The sequence below is a fragment of the Littorina saxatilis genome, linkage group LG17, assembly GCF_037325665.1.
Source record: "Littorina saxatilis isolate snail1 linkage group LG17, US_GU_Lsax_2.0, whole genome shotgun sequence".
In the NCBI taxonomy this organism is placed as follows: Eukaryota; Metazoa; Mollusca; class Gastropoda; order Littorinimorpha; family Littorinidae; genus Littorina; species Littorina saxatilis.
The window spans coordinates 70,949,156-70,970,660 of NC_090261.1; the positions used below are offsets into that span (position 1 = coordinate 70,949,156).

Consider the following 21,505-nt stretch of genomic DNA (forward strand, 5'->3'; position numbering starts at 1 on the left):
TACAGGACACAAAGAACAACAACAACAACAACAACAACAACAACAACAACAACAACAACAACAACAACAACAACAACAACAACAACAACAACAACAACAACAATAGCAGCAGCAACAACAAGTAACGATATGTCGACATTTTTTAGAAGAAAAAAAAGTTTATTTTCCATAAAGCGAATATTCATTATTAAGACTTGGAATACATGTCTGTTGTCAGTTCTTCGGAATGTGAAGCGTTGCTTTAATGGTGCACAGCTTTAGACTGGACACTCTGCAAAATAAATAATTAAATAAATAGACGAAAAAACAAATAAAGGAATAAATAAATGAATGAATAGATGAATTAATTAATTAATTAATTAATATATGAATAAAAGTGAACGTTATTTTAAAAACTTGGTTATGGTTGCTGTTCACAGCAGTAATAGTAACAGTTGACACAGTTTTGCATCATGTCTTTTTCTGGAGTAACTTTTTACTCCCAGTAAAAATCTCGTACGAAAAAAGAACTCCACAAGGAACGAAACAAATATTCCCTCCACAAAATGTTTACTACCCAAATTTGTACTCCCAGTAACAATCGCGTACGAGATTTTTACTCCCTGGTTTATATTTCGCCGTGGACGTTCGTACTCATGGGATCACAAGCCAAGCGTCATTTTACTATGGTGACATACCACTAGCGCGATATCCCACGTTGGTGTTTTGCCGCCGCTCATTTTGGCCCCATCCCATAGTAAAATGACGCTTGGCTTGTGAAATGTCGCGAAAATGGTATGGGGGCGAAATGGAATGGCGGCGAAATAGAGATGGCGTCGAAATGGGATTGCGTCGAAATGGGATGGCGCCAAAATGGAATGTGGCGCTATAGGTATGACACGGTAGTAAAATGACGCTTGGCTTGTGAAATGTCGCAAAAATGGTATGGGGGCGAAATGGAACGGCGGCGAAAAGGAATGGCACCAAAACGGGACAGCGGCAAAACGGGATTGCACCAAAACGGGATATCGCGCTTGTGGTAGCCTATATGACACGGAAGTAAAATGACGCTTGGCTTGTGAAATGTCGCGAAAATGGTATGGGGGCGAAATGGAATGGCGGCGAAAAGGAATGGCACCAAAATGGGATGTCCCGCTAGCGATATGACTGACACGATAGTAAAATGACGCTTGGCTTTGTGAAATGGACCGAAAATTGGATTGGCGGCGAAATGGGATACGCCCATATGGGATCTTACATTCTCTCCACCCCTTCCACCACCAGGACTGACAGGGGACGGGGGAGTAAAAGTGTTGTACGAAATTTGTACTCGGGAGTACACCTGTCGTGGTGGAGTAGTTTATTCGTTATCTATTTGTCAGGGGAGGGTTTTTTTTTGCTCTTTCCTTTGGTTGATACAACATACGTTTTGACTGTTTGTGTTTCGCTCTGACTCCCTGCTTTGCCTCATTATTTTTTCATGTGGATAAAAGGTATGATACCAAGAACGTTCTTTCTTTCTTTCTTTTTTCTTTTCTTTTTTTCTTTTTTTCTCTATTCCTTTGCACGTTTTCCTTTTTTCTTGGGGATGCGGAAAAATCAGCCAATCTGGTTCATTAACTGCGATTCGATCATGCATATAATCCGTTAGTCAGATCAGAGGTTTACGCCCAAGTCATAAGGTGAATATATTTACCTCTAACTCTCGTCAGCCGGAATAGCTCAGTTGGGAGAGCGTTAGACTGAAGATCTAAAGGTCCCTGGTTCGATCCCGGGTTCCGGCACGGAACACTAACCGGCGGTTGGCACATTTTTTGCTCAACCCGTTATCCGTTAATGACAACCGTTATCCGTAGGTCAAAACTTATTGTTCTTTGTCAACCGATTTATTTCTTCTCCTTCGCTTTTCCCCAACCCAACAACGGTTAGAATGAAAAATGATGATAAATGGGTTTTTTAACTCTCTCATGGTGAAATCATTACAAGCATGTTCCCGGGTGTTACCGCGATTTTAGGTGATTAAAAAAAAGGCCCGCCTCATTAGGATGAAAAATTTTTCCGTCTACATTTATTTACAATTAGACAAACTAATCAGAGAAGCTTACTCTGGTTATCCTAAAATTAATCTATCAGCCGGTCAAGCACAGGAAAGCACCCCCCCTCCCCCTCCCCTCTGAAAGAAAGTAAGAAACAAACAAAGAAACAAGAAAAAAAGGAAAGAAAGCGAGAAAGAAAAGGAAAGGAAAGAAAGAAAAACAAAAACATCAAAAGAAACACAGAAACAAAGAAGAAAGAATAAAAATGAAATAAAAAAGACCGAGGTAGAAACAGGGAGACAGTTAGTAAGAGCAAAAACACAGCACACAACAAAATAAAGAAACAAATTATTTGGTTGTGAAAGAACTACAGACTAACACTCACAGTGAAAACGTATGTTGTGATAGAGCGAAAAACAGACTCTCAAAAACTATGTTTACAAAAAAAGTGCCAACCGCCGGTAGTGTTCCGTGCCGGAACCCGGGATCGAACCAGGGACCTTTAGATCTTCAGTCTAACGCTCTCCCAACTGAGCTATTCCGGCTGACGAAATGGAGTAGCAAAAATAGGTTACAAATAGGGCTGCGGCTTTTGGCTAAGCTGACCAGTGTCCAGTGAATTTACGCATGGTGGGGGATACCTTATCAAGCCCCACATGTCTTTCATTTTGCACCCACAAGAAAGAAATTATGAAAGAAAGAAAGAAAAGAAAGAACAACAAGTCGCGTAAGGCGAAATTACTACATTTAGTCAAGCTGTGGAACTCACAGAATGAAATTGAACGTAGTCCGATCCGCCGCTAGTGCAAAAGGCAGTGAAAGTGACGAGCCTGTTTGGCGCGGTAGCGGTTGCGCTGTGCTTCATAGCACGCTTTACTGTACCTCTCTTCGTTTTAACTTTCTGAGCGTGTTTCTAATCCAAACATATCATATCTATATGTTTTTGGAATCAGGAACCGACAAGGAATAAGATGAAAGTGTTTTTAAATTGATTTCAAAAATTTAATTTTGATCATAATTTTAATTTTTTTTAATTTTCAGAGCTTGTTTTTAATCCAAATATAACATATTTATATGTTTTTGGAATCAGAAAATGATGAAGAATAAGATGAACGTAAATTTAGATCGTTTCATAAAAAGAATTTTTTTTTTACAATTTTCAGATTTTTAATGACCAAAGTCATTAATCAATTTTGGGCGGGGATGTAGCTAAGTCGGTAGCGCGCTGGATTTGTATCCAGTTGGCCGCTGTCAGCGTGAGTTCGTCCCCACGTTCGGCGAGAGATTTATTTCTCAGAGTCAACTTTGTGTGCAGACTCTCCTCGGTGTCCGAACACCCCCGTGTGTACACGCAAGCACAAGACCAAGTGCGCACGAAAAAGATCCTGTAATCCATGTCAGAGTTCGGTGGGTTATAGAAACACGAAAATACTCAGCATGCTTCCTCCGAAAGCGGCGTATGGCTGCCTAAATGGCGGTTTAAAAACGGTCATACACGCAAAAGCCGTGGGAGTTTCAACCCATGAACGAACAAACAAACAAACAAAACATTAATTATTTTTTAAGCCACCAAGCTGAAATGCAATTCCGAAGTCCGGCCTTCGTCGAAGATTGCTTGCCAAAATTTCAATCAATTTGATTGAAAAATGAGGGTGTGACAGTGCCGCCTCAACTTTTACAAAAAGCCGGATATGACGTCATCAAAGACATTTATCGAAAAAATGAAAAAAAACGTCCGGGGATATCATACCCAGGAACTCTCATGTCAAATTTCATACAGATCGGTCCAGTAGTTTACTCTGAATCGCTCTACACACACACACGCACACACACACACACACACACACACAAACACACACACACACACACACACACACACACACACACACACACACACACACACACACACACACACACCACGACCCTCGTCTCGATTCCCCCTCTATGTTAAAACGAGCTAAAAAAAAAAAGAAAAAAAAAAAAAAAGAAAGACAAAAAGAAAGAACGAAAGAAAAAAAGAAAAGAACGAAAACAGCCAACCAACCAACCAACCAACCAACCAACCAACCAACCAACCAACCAACCTGCATACCAACCAACCTGCATACCAACCAACCAAGCAAACAAACAAGCAAACAAACAAGCGAACAAATAAGCAAGAAAGCAAACAACAACAACAACAACAAAACACACACACAAACAAACAAGCAAACAAACAAAACAACCAACCAACCAAACAAATTTGTTTTACAAGAAACGAAAGACAAAAAGAAAGAAAGAAAGAAGAGAAAGAAAGAAAGAGAAAAAGAAAGAATAAGAATGAATCTCGTTCTCCGATTGACAAAATAACCAGGTTAAACAAGGAGAAAGTTCGTTATAGCAAAAACCAGTAAACATTTAAAAACAAAATACAAAATAAACGTATGTTAAAAAATGTAGTGAAAGAGCAACAAAAATTACACACACAGTCAAAACGTATGTTTACAAAAATGAAGTGCCAACCGCCGGATAATGTTCCGTGCCGAAACCCGGGATCGAACCAGGGACCTTTAGATCTTCAGTCTAACGCTCTCCCAACTGAGCTATTCCGGCTGACGAAACGGAGTAGCAAAAATAGGACCCGAATAGGGCTGAGGCTTTCGGCTAAGCTGACAAGTGTCAAGTGAATTTACCTTGGTTGGGGATACCTTATTAAGCCCCCAAAACCTCCACCTCCCCCCCCCCCCCCGCCCCCCTACATGACTGTGCTTCATTTTGCGCACACATCATGGATAGAGAGAGAATACCTCACAAAGGTGACCCAAAGTGCTCACAGCATCATCCAACAAGAAAGAAAGAAAGAAAGAAAGAAAGAAAAGAAAGAAAGAACTAACAAAATAATGACCAAAACAATTAAGAAAGACAAAAAAGAAAGAACAAGAGAAAGGAAGAACAGAACAAAAACAGCCAACCAACCAACCAACCAACCAACCAACCAACCAACCAACCAACCAACCAACCAACCAACCAACCAACCAACCAACCAAAGGATCAAACCCCAATGAAATTCCTCCTTTGACGTCAAACGGAACAACCTACTATACTAACCTAGAAAAAGCAAACTTGTTCAACGACTTCTTTATCCAACAGTCCATTGTCGAAGACGATATGTCAGACATTCCTGAAGTACCAAGGCTTCCTTGCAGAATAAACACTCTCACACTTTCAGTCGAAGAAGTTATAAATACGATTAACAAACTAGACAAAACAAAAGCAGCCGGTCCAGACGAAATCCACAATAGAATTTTAATTGAGAGCTGCGAAGTGATTTGTGACAGCCTAACTGCACTGTTTAATCGGTCTTTACGTGAAGGACTTTTTCCGTCAGTTTGGAAAATAGCCCACGTTTCACCAGTTCATAAAAAGGGAAACAAAGATACATGTAGTAATTATCGTCCAATCTCCCTCCTAAGCTGTGTTGGCAAAACACTAGAGAAATGCATACAAATTCATGTCTTTGACTACTTAACACAAAACAATATCATTACAGAGTCGCAGTCCGGTTTCATCCCTGGAGACTCAACTGTTTACCAGCTTCTTACAATATACAATGACATATGCAAATCACTCGATAATAGAATAACTACCCAAGCAATCTTCTTTGATATATCCAAAGCATTCGATAGAGTTTGACACCGGGGCTTATTGCATAAACTCGAAGCCGTTGGAATTAATGGGCCATTATTAAACTGGTTTACAGACTACCTAACAGATCGAAAGCAAGCAGTTGTATTAAAAGGCAGTAAATCAACTTATCTTCCAGTAGTAGCGGGAGTTCCTCAAGGACCAGTGCTTGGACCTTTGCTTTTCCTAATTTATGTAAACGACATTGTACGTGACATAGAATCTACGATTAAGCTTTTTGCTGACGACACTAGCATGTACTTGTCTTTAGCCAATCACAACATCCGTGCCGAAATTTTAAACTCAGATCTTGAAAAAATTGTAAATTGGGCAGAAACATGGAAGGTAGCATTTAACCATGCAAAAACTGAATTGGTGAACTTTTGTACACAAAGAACCCCTGATATCGCAGATCTAAACTTTGGCAATACCATCCTTGAAAGTTCCCAAAATCACAAACACTTAGGAATAATAATACAAAACAACTGTAAATGGGATGAACATATAAAATCTCTTGTTGCAAAGTGCAGAACTCTCGTAGCTTGCTTGCGTACATACAAATATAGACTGAGTCGAAAATCATTGGAAATTATGTTTAAATCCTTCATTCTACCACACTTTGATTATTGCGACATAATATGGGACAATTGTAGCAAAACCCTAACAGATGAACTCGAAAAGTTAAACCTAGATGCAATACGAACAATCATCGGAGCTGTCCGCGGAACCAGTCACTTTAAGCTTTACGGAGAATCTGGACTCCAATCATTATCTGAAAGGCGTAACCGTCATAAACTAACAATGTTCCATAAAATTATTCACGACAAGACCCCCCCATACCTACAAGCAGCACTCCCACCTCTCGTAGCAGCCAACAACCCCTACCACAGACGCCGCCCCTTAGAACGAAGTATACCCCCACATCGAACAGAAACGTACAAAACATCCTTTTTTTCCTTCGACAACAGTACTCTGGAACCAACTACCTGAACAAATACAGTTAACTGACTCCCTCGGGGAATTTAAACATTACTTAACAAAAGACGACACACAAATTCCCGTTTACTTCTACAGTGGCAGTCGACAAACACAAATAATCCACAAAAAAATGAGACTTAATATTAGTGATCTAAAGAAAGACTTAGTTGAGCGACACCTTGCGGAAAACAGCGTATGCGACTGTGGTGATGGAACAGAAACTGCAACACACTTCTTACTAGAATGCCGTTTACACTTAGCTGCAAGAAACAACACAATCAACAAACTAACCAACAACCTCATACACACAGATATTCTACTTCATGGAAACCCCTCCTTGCAAACAAAAATTAACAAAAAAATCTTTTTAACAGTGCAGGACTTTATTGGACAGTCCGGCCGTTTCGAACAGATAAACATGTAAAGTGAAAGCAAAATCGACACGTCTACTCGTCTCTCTCTCTCTCTCTCTCTCTCTCTCTCTCTCTCTCTCTCTCCCTCTCTCTCTATCTCTCTCTCTCTCTCCCTCTCTCTCTATCTCTCTCACGCTCTCTCTCTCTCTCTCTCTCTCTCTCTCTCTCTCTCTCTCTCCCTCTTTCTCTCTCTCTCTCTCTCACTCTCCCCCTCCCTCCCTCCCTCTCTCCCTCCCTATCTCTTACTCGCAAACACCATAAATATTATATATGTATTCCCAAACGGATTTTTGTTTTGATGTACAATTTTCATTCAATTTTCTTTTCATGTTTGCAAGCTTTTCATTTAAACTGTACAATAGCCGCCATTTATATTATATGTAATTTTCTAGAAATAGTGAACACCACTATAAGCATTATGCTTGTTGTTGTTTACTCAATATGCGTTTTTTGTAAATAATGCACAAACGTTAAATAAAACAGTTTAAACCAAGCAAACAAATAAGCAAGAAAGCAAACAACAACAACACAAACAAACAAACAAACAAAACAACCAACCAACCAACCAACCAACCAACCAACCAAAGAAACGAAAGACAGAAATTTAAGAAAGAAAGGAAGAAAGAAGCGAAAGAAAGAAAGAGAGAAAGAAAGAATAAGAATGAATCTCGTTCTGCAACTGACAAAAGAACCAGGTAAAACAGGGAGAAAGTTCGTTATTGCAAAAAACAGTAAACATTTAAAACAAAATAAAAAATAAACGTGTGTTAAAAAAATGCTTCAAAAAATACACACACAGTCAATACGGCTGTTTGCAAAAATGATGTGTCAACCGCCGGTTGGTGTTCCGTGCCGGAACTCGGGACACACACACGTACAATGACATACACGTTTTTCTCTCCATTTCGTCCACAACAGATGACAGTGTGACAACAGCAGAATACTGGCATGGCAAACTTCATTCCTGTATTTAACATCTTCTTCTCTCCTCCACTTCGCCTACCGACCGAAGCCGGTGTGACGTTTTCATCTTTCGCCGTGTTGATATTTCGCTTCTCGGCCTCGTTGATCTAGTATAAACTCTACACTGAACAGAAAAACACCCTTCGATAGTACTGATGAGCGACCTTGTGTACCTTACGTTCATGGGGCCAAATTTTTCCAACCAATTTATTTTATTTAACTTAGAAATTTGATTCATCCTAAAATGTTTTCCTTCTTACTCAGGGGACGTAACCACTCAGTACACGTTTTCGAAGAATTCGATTTTGGGGGTGAAACTTCTATTAAATTTTACCACCAATTTTCTTCACATGCAAGAAACTGACATGCTTTGCGTCCATAAATAATTTCACTTCTTAAATTTACCAGGAAACAACATTTCAGTCTTGAGTAGTATATGTCGAGGGGGAAATATGTACACAGGCGAAAGATGAAATCGTGACACCGGTGGCCACAAGCCACAATACAAAGTTGACTACATCTCCTGAGTTAGTGGAGCACACAACAAAATACGTCCACACTCTTCCGAAGTTCTCAACGTTCTCTCTCACATAACCAAACTTTAGCTAGTCACAAACATCCAATAAGCATCTTAGTAACCACCCGTAACCGTGACATTCTAAGCAGGTTCCGTGTTTAATTGGTTAAACGTAAGACAAGAGGAAGGGGAGGAACACAAAGGGAGGGGGGGGGGAGGGGGTAAACAACTGACCACCTGCCAGCTGAGATCCGACAAAGGAATGAACACCCTCTTAACGAGGCTTTGATCGAAGCGCGTCAAAAGACACGGCTAGAGCATCCTCTGGGAAGCTACTCCCGGTTAGGCCATAAAAGTTACGCAACTTAACCACCTGCAGGCCAGCGGCTACCCGTCTCTCTTCCTAGGAGAGCGGCTTAAGTTCAAAGGATCAAAGACCAGTCAGAACATGGACACAGAAGGATCTACCGGTGACTGGACTCTGCATCTCAAAATTTAACTTAGAACAAATAATGGCATTACACAAAACATAAAGCGATCGGCAACATGAACTACAAACACTACACTGGACAATGTCAAAAACTTTACTCTATAATTGGTGACTGGTCGCCCTGTCACACATTTAAAACAAAATAAAACATAATCGTATGTTAAAAAAAAAGTTGTAAAAGAGCAACAAAAAGTACACACACAGTCAAAACGCTGGATTGCAAAAATGATGTGTCAACCGCCGGTTGGTGTTCCGTGCCGGAACCCGGGATTGAACCAGGGACCTTTAGATCTTCAGTCTAACGCTCTCCCAACTGAGCTATTCCGGCTGACGGAAAGGAACAGCAATAATAGGACCCAAATAGGACTGAGGCTTTCGGCTAAGCTGACAAGTGTCAAGTGAATTCACCATGGTTGGGGATACCTTATCAAGCCCCCCCCCCCCCCCCCAAACCTCCCCTTCCCCCCCCCCCCTACATGTGCATTATTTTGCGCACACATCATGGATAGAAAGAGAATACCTTGCAAAGGTGGCCCAAGGTGGCCACAGCATCCACCAAGAAAGAAAGAAAGAAAGAAAGAACAAATCAAAACTTGACTAAATGTAAAAAGGAACTAAACAAATAAAGACACAAAAAAATAAACAAAGACAAAAAGAAAGAGCGAAAGAAAGGAAGAACAGAACAAAACCAACCAACCACCCAACCAACCAACCAACCAACCCACCAACCCACCAACCAACCAACCAAACAAACAAGCACACAAAAACATTCACACACAAACACACAAGCAAACAAACAAAACAGCCAACCTTACCAAAAAAAGAAAGACAGAAAGAAAGAAAGGAAGAAAGAAAGAATAAGAAAGAATCTCGTTCTGCAACTGACAAAAGAACCAGGTAAAACAGGGAGAAAGTTCTTTATTGTAAAAAAAACAGTAAACATTTAAAACAAAATAAATAATAAACGTGTGTTAAAAAAATGCAACAAAAAATACACACACAGTCAAAACGGCTGTTTGCAAAACTGAAGTGTCAACCGTCGGTTGATGTTCCGTGCCGGAACCCGGGATTGAACCAGGGACCTTTAGATCTTCAGTCTAACGCTCTCCCAACTGAGCTATTCCGGCTGACGGAAAGGAACAGCAATAATAGGACCCAAATAGGGCTGAGGCTTTCGGCTAAGCTGACAAGTGTCAAGTGAATTCACCATGGTTGGGGATACCTTATCAAGCCCCCCCCCCCCCCCCCCAAACCTCCCCTTCCCCCCCCCCCCTACATGTGCATTATTTTGCGCACACATCATGGATAGAAAGAGAATACCTTGCAAAGGTGGCCCAAGGTGGCCACAGCATCCACCAAGAAAGAAAGAAAGAAAGAAAGAACAAATCAAAACTTGACTAAATGTAACAAGTCGCGTAAGGCGAAAATACAATATTTAGTCAAGTAGCTGTCGAACTCACAGAATGAAACTGAACGCAATGCCATTTTTCAGCAAGACCGTATACTCGTAGCATCGTCAGTCCACCGCTCATGGCAAAGGCAGTGAAATTGACAAGAAGAGCGGGGTAGTAGTTGCGCCGCTAAGAAGGATAGCACGCTTTTCTGTACCTCTCTTTGTTTTAACTTTCTGAGCGTGTTTTTAATCCAAACATATCATATCTATATGTTTTTGGAATCAGGAACCGACAAGGAATAAGATGAAAGTGTTTTTAAATTGATTTGGACAATTTAATTTTGATAATAATTTTTATATATATAATTTTCAGAGCTTGTTTTTAATCCGAATATAACATATTTATATGTTTTTGGAATCAGCAAATGATGGAGAATAAGATAAACGTAAATTTGGATCGTTTTATAAATTTTTTTTTTTTTTTTTTTTACAATTTTCAGATTTTTAATGACCAAAGTCATTAATTAATTTTTAAGCCACCAAGCTGAAATGCAATACCGAAGTCCGGGCTTCGTCGAAGATTACTTGACCAAAATTTCAACCAATTTGGTTGAAAAATGAGGGCGTGACAGTGCCGCCTCAACTTTCACGAAAAGCCGGATATGACGTCATCAAAGACATTTATCAAAAAAAATGAAAAAAAACGTATGGGGATTTCATACCCAGGAACTCTCATGTCAAATTTCATAAAGATCGGTCCAGTAGTTTAGTCTGAATCGCTCTACACACACACACGCACACACGCACACACGCACATACACCACGACCCTCGTTTCGATTCCCCCTCTACAGCCCACTTCGTCAACATCACGGGCCAAAGAATCTAGACACAGCCATCGTCGAACGCTGAAGAAGAAGAAGAAGAAGAAGAAGATTCCCCGTCGATGTTAAAATATTTAGTCAAAACTTGACTAAATATAAAAAGGAACTAAACAAATAAAGACACAAAAAAATAAACAAAGACAAAAAGAAAGAGCGAAAGAAAGGAAGAACAGAACAAAACCAACCAACCACCCAACCACCCAACCAACCAACCAACCAACCCACCAACCCACCAACCCACCAACCAACCAACCAAACAAACAAGCACACAAAAACATTCACACACAAACACACAACCAAACAAACAAAACAGCCAACCTTACCAAAAAAAGAAAGACAGACAGAAAGACAGACAGAAAGAAAGAAAGAATAAGAAAGAATCTCGTTCTGCAACTGACAAAAGAACCAGGTAAAACAGGGAGAAAGTTCTTTATTGTAAAAAAACAGTAAACATTTAAAACAAAATAAATAATAAACGTGTGTTAAAAAAATGCAACAAAAAATACACACACAGTCAAAACGGCTGTTTGCAAAACTGAAGTGTCAACCGTCGGTTGATGTTCCGTGCCGGAACCCGGGATTGAACCAGGGACCTTTAGATCTTCAGTCTAACGCTCTCCCAACTGAGCTATTCCGGCTGACGCGATAAGATAGGAAAATACAATTTCAGATGAGCCCCAGCCCTGCTTGTATCCCTTGCGGTTTTCCACACAATTGTTACACGTCTGCCGTAATTTCAAGGCTTGAATAAGCATATACATTCTTTTGGACTTGCTATGCTGTTTTCGTTTGGATTTAGTATGTTGTTAATGTGATTCTTCATCCCTTCCTCCTCTTCCTCCTCCTCCTCTTCCTCCTCCTACTTCTCCTCCTCCTCACCATCATCATCATCAAAACAATCAGCAGTGTTAACTCTATTATTGTAGGCATCAACGTTAGTAGCACTTCGGCTCCAAACGCTTCAGTGAAGGGGGGGGGGGGGGTAATACATTTGGATAATACAAGCAAGAGAACAAGGAATGATCGGAGTTAGTTCCCTTTAACTGTTAGACCAAATCAGGTGAATTTACTACCAGAACGCTCTGTGTTTGCGGGCCTCAACATTTTAGAAATACATGATACAACATAACTGAGGACAGAGAAAAAAGCCCAGAAACTCAATACAGGACACAAACAATAACAACCACCACCACAACAACAACAACAACAACAACGTCAGCAACAGCAACAACAAGTTACGTACTATGTCAACATTTTTGAAAAATAATTATGTTTATTTGCCAAACAGTGAATATTCAGTATTAAGACTTGGGATATAAATGTATAGTTTTCAGTTCTTTGGAATATGAAGCGTTGCCTTGGTGCACACCTTCAGACTGGACACTCTGCAAAATAAATAAATAAATGAATAAACAAATAAATAGATAAATAAATGAATGAAGGAGTAAATGAATAAATAAATAAATAAATAAATAAATAATAAAATTGAATATGAAATTAAAATTTACTCAAAACTTATATCATAATAATATCATTTTAAAAACTTGCTTATGTTTGCTGTTCACAGCAGCAAATGCACAGTTTTGCATCATGTTTTGTTCTCGGTAGCAACACGGATAAGAAAATAACAAGTCGCGAAAGGCGAAAATACAACATTTAGTCAAGCTCAGTCGAACTCACAGAATGAAACTGAGCGCATTGCATTATTTCCGCAAGACCGTACACTCGTAGCATCGTCTGTCCACCGCTCGATCGTGGCAAAGGCAGTGAAATTAACAATCCAGAAAAGCGCGGTAGCGGTTGCGCCGAGGAGGAAAGCACGCTTTTCTATATCTCTATTCTTTAACTCTCTGAACGTGTTTTTAATCCAAACATATCATATCTATATGCTTTTGGATTCAGGAACGGACACAGAATAAGATGAAATTGTTTTTAAATCGATTTCGGAAATTCAATTTTAATCATAATTTTTATATTTTTAATTTTCAGAGCTTGTTTTTAATCCGAATATAACATATTTATATATTTTTGGAATAAAAAAATTATGAAAAATACGATAAACGTAATAATGGATCGTTTTATAAAAAAATTATTTTAATTTCAATTTTCAGGTTTTTAATGACCAAAGTCATTAATTAATTTTTAAGCCTCAAAGCTGAAATGCAATACCAAAGTCCGGCCTTTGTCAAAGATTGCTTGGCCAAAATTTCAATCAATTTGATTGAAAAATGAGGGAGTGACAGTGCCGCCTCAACTTTTACAAAAAGCCGGATATGACGTCATCAAAGACATTTATAGAACAACTGAAAAAAATGTCTGGGGACATCATACCCAGAAACACTCATGAAAAATTTCATAAAGATCAGTCCAGTAGTTTACTCTGAATCGCTCTACACACACACACACACACACACACACACACACACACACACACACACACATTACACACACACACACACACACACACACACACACACACACACACACACACACACACATACACACACACACACACACATACACCACGACCCTCGTCTCGATTCCCCCCTCTATGTTAAAACATTTAGTCAAAACTTGACTAAACTGTAAAAATAACAAGTCGCGTAAGGCGAAATAACAACATTTAGTCAAGCTATCGAACTCACAGAATGAAACTGAACGCACTGCTTTTTTCACCAAGACCACATACTCGTAGTTTCGTCAGTCCACCGCTCGTGGCAAAGGCAGTGAAATCGACAAGTAATGCAGAATGCAGTAGTGCGGTAGTGGTCGCGCTGAGCAGGATAACACGCTTTTCTGTATTGTCTATTCTTTTAAGCTTACTGATTTTGTTTTCAATCCAAACATATCATATCTATATGTTTTTGGAAACAGGGACCAACAAGGAATAAGATGAAATTGTTTTTAAATCGATTTCGGAAAATTAATTTTAATCATAATTTTCATATTTTTAATTTTTAGAGCTTGTTTGTAATCCAAATATAACATACTAGATGAATACCCGCTTCGCCGGGTACGGCTTCGCCGGGAAGAAGTCAAGCCGAATACCCGGCGGCGCCGGGGACCCGGCGGCGCCGGGTGTACGCCGGCTTTGCCGAAGGAAGGGGGATAAACGCGCAAAACACTGGAGAAAAGTAATACCCGGCTTCGCCGGGACAGTGACCTTCTAAAAATAGTATAACGGGAATATGGGTTGAGCGTTGTCGACAGTGACCTTCTAAAAATAGAAACGGGAATATGGATTGACGCCACACGAAGGAAGGGAGATAAACGCTGAAAACACTGGAGAAGATAAGGAAGAGTTACTGGGAATGGATCCAGAGAAAAACCAAAATCGGTTCAGCGCTGTGCGCTGAGAGCACGTGTTGAAATATCTCATCGACCAGGTTATGTCCGGGGTGTACCTGAATATGCCCACCAAATTTGAACAGATCCATCGAGAACCTTGGGCGTGCATCGCGAACACACAGACACACACACAGACACAAGTCGTATATATATATAGATGTATATGTTTTTTGAATCAGAAAAAGACGAAGAATAAGATGAAATTATTTTTGGATCTTTTCATCAAAAAAAAATGTAATTACAAGTTTCCGATTTTTAATGACCAAACACATTCATTAGTTTTCAAGCCACCAAGCTAAAATGCAATACCAAAGTCCGGCCTTCGTCGCAAATTGCTTTGCCAAAATGTCAATCAATTTGATTGAAAAATGAGGGTGTGACACATGCCGCCTCAACTTTTACAAAAAGCCGGATATGACGTCATCAAAGGTATTTATTGAAAAAAAGAAAAAAATATCCGGGGATATCATTCCCAGAAACTCTCATGTCAAATTTCATAAAGATCGGTCCATAGTAGTTTAGTCTGAATCGCTCTACACACACACTCGCACAGACACACAGACACACAGACACAGACACATACACACACACACACACACACACACACACACACACACACACACACACACCACGACCCTCGTCTCGATTCCCCCCTCTATGTTAAAACATTTAGTCAAAACTTGACTAAATGTAAAAAGGACACATTAATTTAACAGCAATAAATGGAGAGGAGTATTCTTTTTAACACAAACATGATCAGGCGATGCGGAGCAGCGCTTGCTCAGTTAACTCTAATAAAAAGACTGATAATAAACACACACACACACACACACACACACACACACACACACACACACACACACATACACAAGCACACACGCACACACGCACACACTCACGCACTCACGCACATCATCATCCTCATCATCCTCCTCCTCCTCAACATCATCATCATTATCATCACCATCATCATCATCATCATCATCATCATCATCATCCAGCGGTTGTCATATTTGTGCTCGTCCTTTTCTCTTTTTTGTTCAACTCCACTTATTCCGATCGGTGGGAAAAAAGAGTGCCTTCGATTCAGTCAAGCATATGATCCGTTAGTAAGATTAGATGTTTACTACGGAACGCGGATCGTATCAACTGATGAATCAAATTGATGCATCCAAAACCAAGATTTGATGCATCATTTTCACAATTTGATGCATCATTTTCACAAAAGGATGCATCATTTTCAAAAAGGATGCATCATTTTCAAATACTGATGCATCCGATACGAAAATGATGCATCCTTTTAGAAAATGATGCATCATTTTGATGCATCACTTTCGGTTTTGTATGCATGCGAAAGATCATTCATTTCCGGTCTTTCCGTAAGAAATGCCTGAGCACGGAAAAACTTGAAATGACATTTTGACGAATATAAACAGATTGGTTAGATCAAACAAAAATAAACGACGTACAACATACCATTAAATAGGGAACAAGTCAAAGTCACGGCATTATTAATTTTAAGGCATTTTTTCTTTTGTTTGTGGTTTGTTTTCTGTGCACACGAAGTTTTGACGCCCTTGACCCTCGACTCAAACTTTCGTTTTTCGACGTTCGTTTCGCTTCGTATTCCGGTTCAAATTTTGCTTTTTGCTCGGCACTTTCCGGGAAAACTCGAAAATTCTGATGCATCCAAACGATGCATCAAATTGTGAACATGATGCATCAAATTCTTGGTTTTGGATGCATCAATTTGATTCATCAGTTGATACGATCCGCGTTCCGTAGTTTACGCCTTGAATTGAAAATATTTCTCCCTTGTTCCCGTCAGCCGGAATAGCTCAGTTGGGAGAGCATTAGACTGAAGATCTAAAGGTCCCTGGTTCAATCCCGGGTTCCGGCACGGAACACTATCCGGCGGTTGACAGAATATTTTTGCAGACAAACTTTTTGACATTTTGTTTTTCTCTGTGACTCATCACGGTATATAACGGTTCTGTACCAAGAACAGTTTTAATTCTTCTTTCTTTCTTTCTCTCTCGTTTCTTTCTCTCTATCTTTCTTTCTTTTCTTTCTTTCTTTCTTTCTATGTCTCTTACTTTCTTTCGTTCTTTCTTTCCTTCTTTTTGTCTTTCTTTCTTTCTTTCTTTCTTTCTTTCTTTCTTTCTTTCTTTCTTTCTCTATCTATAATGGTTGTATTTCATTTAACACACACATCATCGACAGAGAGAGAATACTTTATCAAGGTCGCCCCCCCCCCCCCACACACACACACACAAACACACGCGCGCGCATACTCCAGAAAGAAAGGAAAGAAAGTAAAAAAGAAAGAAATAATAAAAAAAAAACGGAAGGAAAGAAAGAAAGAACAAAAAAAGGGAAAAAAAGGAATTGAGAAAGACACACAGAATCAAAACAACAACCAACCAACCAAGCAAGCCATCAAACCACCAACCACAACGAAAAGAAAGAAAGAAAGAATAAGAATTGATGTATTTTTGGTGTGGAGCCTGTATCCGCCTGACAAATGAACACGGAAAAAATAAGTAACAGCAAAATACAGTACAGTAAGCAAAATATATATATAAAAAAAAGGTTAATAAATGTTATGCAAGAGCACACAAAAAAAACCAATAAATAATGTGTTGACACACACCAAAAAAAGAGCCAGCCGCCGGATAGTGTTCCGTGCCGGAACCCGGGATCGAACCAGGGACCTTTAGATCTTCAGTCTAACGCTCTCCCAACTGAGCTATTCCGGCTGACGGAAAATAATAGGAAAGATCGGTTCAAATAAGGCTTTAGGCTAGGCTGACAAGTGTCAAGTCATTTCACACATGGCTGACATGGACATGATCGATTGGTTGACATTTTTGTAAATCCCAAAGCCAAGTTCGGGATGAACACAACCATTTTGTTTAAGAGGGTAGAGAGGTTCTGTACAGCGATCTGAATATAAAGTATGTCAGAATTTATTTCCCTTGTTGTTGTTGTTGTTGTTGTTGTTGTTGTTGTTGTTGTTGTTGTTGTTGTTGTTGTTGTTGTTGTTGTTGTTGCTACTTTTTCCACCTGTTTTATTTGTCAGTTTGTCGTTGGTTTTGACTTTTTAAGGTGTCTGTGGAATCGTAATGAAGATAACCTTTTTGATTCATAAACTGGTTGAAGAGGGGTTGATCGTCAATTTTAGATGACTTGCCCGTTCTCTCTCTCTATCTATCTCTCACTCTCTCTCTTCCTCCCTGTCTCTCCCCTCCTCCCCCCCCCCCCCCGCCCACCCTCTCGCTCTCTCTCTCTCTCTGTCTCTCTCTCTGTCTCTCTCTCTCTGTCTCTGTCTCTCTCTCTGTCTCTCGCACTCTCTCTCTCTCTCTCTCTCTCTCTCTCTCTCTCTCTCTCTCTCTCTCTCTCTCTCTCTCTCTCTCTCTCTCTTACTTGTTTCTGAGAGAGTATACATTGAAATGGAAACTCTACTCCCCCCTTGTACAAACACAACAGTGTGGTTTACAATAACATTCTGAGAGTTCTGAGTTCTCTCTCGTGTAAGCCTATGCATATAATCAGTAAATCGGATACAATGTTTACACCCAAGTCATAATGTCAATGTATTTCTCCTTTCATTTCGTCAGCCGGAATAGCTCAGTTGGGAGAGCGTTAGACTGAAGATCTAAAGGTCCCTGGTTCGATCCCGGGTTCCGGCACGGAACACTACCGGCGGTTGACACATCCATTCTGTAAACACTTTAATTTTTGATCTTTTTTATATTTAGTCAAGTTTTGACTAAATATTTTAACATCGAGGGGGAATCGAAACGAGGGTCGTGGTGTATGTGTGTGTGTATGTGTGTGTGTGTGTGTGTGTGTGTGTGCGTGCGTGTAGAGCGATTCAGACCAAACTACTGGACCGATCTTTATGAAATTTGACATGAGAGTTCCTGGGATTGATATCCCCATACGTTTTTTTCATTTTTTTGATAAATGTCTTTGATGACGTCATATCCGGCTTTTCGTGAAAGTTGAGACGGCACTGTCACGCCCTCATTTTTCAACCAAATTGGTTCAAATTTTGGTCAAGTAATCTTCGACGAAGCCCGGACTTCGGTATTGCATTTCAGCTTGGTGGCTTAAAAATAATTAATGACTTTGGTCATTAAAAATCTGAAAATTGTAAAAATAATATTTCTTTTATAAAACGATCCAAATTTACGTTTATCTTATTTTCCATCATTTGCTGATTCCAAAAACATATAAATATGTTATATTCGGATTAAAAACAAGCTCTGAAAATTAAATATATAAAAATTATTATCAAAATTAAATTGTCGAAATCAATTTAAAAACACTTTCATCTTATTCCTTGTCGGTTCTTGATTCCAAAAACATATAGATATGATATGTTTGGATTAAAAACACGCTCAGAAAGTTAAAACGAAGAGAGGTACAGAAAAGCGTGCTATCCTTCTTAGCGCAACTACTACCCCGCTCTTCTTGTCAATTTCACTGCCTTTGCCATGAGCGATGGACTGACGATGCTACGAGTATACGGTCTTGCTGAAAAATGGCATTGCGTTCAGTTTCATTCTGTGAGTTCGACAGCTACTTGACTAAATATTGTATTTTCGCCTTACGCGACTTGTTTTACTCCTGCACCTTGACTCCCAAAACCCTCAACCCCTAACTTCAAAACATTTGATAAATAAGTAAATGAAAAAATGAATGAATAAATAAATAAATAAATAAACACACAAACAAACAAATTAATTAATTACTTAATTCATAAACAAATAAACAAACAAACAACAAAATTAAAAAAATTAAAGAATAAAAAATAAAATTTAAATAATTAAAATTTATGAATAAATGAATAAAAAAACTCAAAACTTATATCATAATAATATAATTTTAAAAACTTGCTTATGTTTGCTGTTCACAGTGCTCAGCAAATGCACAGCTTTGCATCATGTTTTGTTCTCGGTAGCAACACGGATAAGAAAATAACAAGTCGCGTAAGGCGAAATTACTACATTTAGTCAAGCTGTGGAACTCACAGAATGAAACTGAACGCACTGCATTTTTTCACAATGACCGTAGTCCGCCGCTGGTGCAAAACGGAGTGAAACTGACAAGCCTGTTCAGCGCGATAGTGGTTTCGCTGTGCTGCATAGCACGCTTTTCTGTACCTCTCTTCGTTTTAACTTTCTGAGCGTGTTTTTTAATCCAAACATATCATATCTATATGATTTTGGAATCAGGAACCGACAAGGAATAAGATGAAATTGTTTTTAAATCGATTTCGGAAATTTAATTTTGATCATATTTTTTATATTTTTAATTTTCAGAGCTTGTTTTTAATCCAAATATAACATATTTATATGTTTTTGGAATCAGGAAATGATGTAGAATAAGATGAACGTAAATTTGAATCGTTTTATATAAAAAATACATTATTACAATTTTCAGATTTTTAATGACCAAAGTCATCAATTAATTGTTAAGCCACCAAGCTGAAATGCAATACCGAAGTCCGGCCTTCGTCGAAGATTGATTTACAAAAATTTCAATCAATTTGATTGAAAAATGAGGGTGTGAGAGTGCCGCCTCAACTTTTACAAAAAGCCGGATATGACGTCATCAAAAGTATTTATGGAAAAAAAGAAAAAATCATCCGGGGATATCATTCCCAGGAACTCTCATGTCAAATTTCATAAAGATCGGTCTAGCAGTTTGGTCTGAATCGCTCTACACACACACACACGCACAGACAGACACACACACACACATACACCACGACCCTTGTCTCGATTCCCCCTCTATGTCAAACATTTAGTCAAAACGTGACTAAACGTAAAAAGAAACAAATAGAAGAAAAAAAACACAAGTCATTGACAAAAACAAAAGATAGAGAGAAAAATCCCCAAGCAAACCAAACACAAAAAACTCACCGTTTCCAGGGAATGGGGTGTACTTGAGCAGCGTACGGACATCCAGACACAACTGGGACCATTGTTTCACAGCGTCATGTTTCAGTTTCTCAGGCAGGCTGGTTGCTCTGCTCCATAGCCAAGCTCTGCCGTTGTGACACACGCTGGCGTCACTGTTGTACTCGTAACACCCGTACACGTTGGCGTAAGTGACGTAATCAGTTTTCATGACGTAGACAAGGGTGGCTGCCTTGCCTAGAAACAGGAAGAAAAGAACGGGTTAAAAGAAATGAAAAAGGAAGCAAAAGGAGAAGGGATAAAAGAAGAAAGAAAGAAAGGAAGAAAGAAAGAAAGAAAGAAAGACAAGACAAGACAGACAGACAAAAAGAAAGAAAGACACACTTTCAAAAGCGTGATTTGTACAACTTCGAGCGAGAAGGATGAAGGACGTGGTTTTTACAGCTTCGAGCGAGAAGCTTAAACATAACATGAAATTATGATATATAGCGTGCTACAGATTGCTACGTAAACAAGACGGCTGTTACCATTGCCTGTGTCGAGTAGCAACACACCAGGCTTGTTGGTCGTCTGCAGCTGCAGAGGTCCGCCAAAGCACTGGCCGGAGGAGGGATCTCTGATGTATACAAAAAATAATACACACACAAAATAAACAAAAATTCAAACACATTAAAAACGAACAAGTCGCGTAAGGCGAAAATACTACATTTAGTCAAGCTGTCGAACTCACAGAATGAAACTGAACGCAATGCAAGTTTTCAGCAAGACCGTATACTCGTAGCATCGTCAGTCCATCGCTCGTGGCAAAGGCAGTGAAATTGACAAGAAGAGCAGGGTAGTAGTTGCGCTGAGAAGGATAGCACGCTTTTCTGTACCTCTCTTCGTTTTAACTTTCTGAGCGTGTTTTTAATCC

The 21,505-nt window shown here is 39.3% G+C and overlaps 1 protein-coding gene and 9 non-coding genes across 11 annotated transcripts; 3 read left to right on the plus strand and 7 right to left on the minus strand.

The window, feature by feature from the left end:
- Window positions 1-141: 141 nt before the first annotated feature.
- On the minus strand, window positions 142-21,208 carry LOC138953669 (uncharacterized; the record flags this gene model as incomplete). Of its 2 annotated transcripts, none has more annotated exon segments than XM_070325555.1 (3): window positions 142-271; window positions 20,596-20,829; window positions 21,120-21,208. In XM_070325555.1, coding segments are annotated over 3 exon segments (337 nt in total), but the record flags the coding sequence as incomplete, so codon positions are not given.
- On the plus strand, window positions 1,691-1,763 carry Trnaf-gaa (transfer RNA phenylalanine (anticodon GAA)). Its single transcript has one exon. It is a non-coding gene; the product is annotated as a tRNA-Phe (tRNA).
- On the minus strand, window positions 2,488-2,560 carry Trnaf-gaa (transfer RNA phenylalanine (anticodon GAA)). The gene has a single exon. It is a non-coding gene; the product is annotated as a tRNA-Phe (tRNA).
- Trnaf-gaa (transfer RNA phenylalanine (anticodon GAA)) lies at window positions 4,535-4,607 on the minus strand. Its single transcript has one exon. It is a non-coding gene; the product is annotated as a tRNA-Phe (tRNA).
- Window positions 9,295-9,367, minus strand: Trnaf-gaa (transfer RNA phenylalanine (anticodon GAA)). The gene has a single exon. It is a non-coding gene; the product is annotated as a tRNA-Phe (tRNA).
- On the minus strand, window positions 10,094-10,166 carry Trnaf-gaa (transfer RNA phenylalanine (anticodon GAA)). The gene has a single exon. It is a non-coding gene; the product is annotated as a tRNA-Phe (tRNA).
- Window positions 11,880-11,952, minus strand: Trnaf-gaa (transfer RNA phenylalanine (anticodon GAA)). Its single transcript has one exon. It is a non-coding gene; the product is annotated as a tRNA-Phe (tRNA).
- On the plus strand, window positions 16,490-16,562 carry Trnaf-gaa (transfer RNA phenylalanine (anticodon GAA)). The gene has a single exon. It is a non-coding gene; the product is annotated as a tRNA-Phe (tRNA).
- On the minus strand, window positions 17,349-17,421 carry Trnaf-gaa (transfer RNA phenylalanine (anticodon GAA)). Its single transcript has one exon. It is a non-coding gene; the product is annotated as a tRNA-Phe (tRNA).
- Window positions 18,282-18,354, plus strand: Trnaf-gaa (transfer RNA phenylalanine (anticodon GAA)). Its single transcript has one exon. It is a non-coding gene; the product is annotated as a tRNA-Phe (tRNA).
- Window positions 21,209-21,505: the final 297 nt, after the last annotated feature.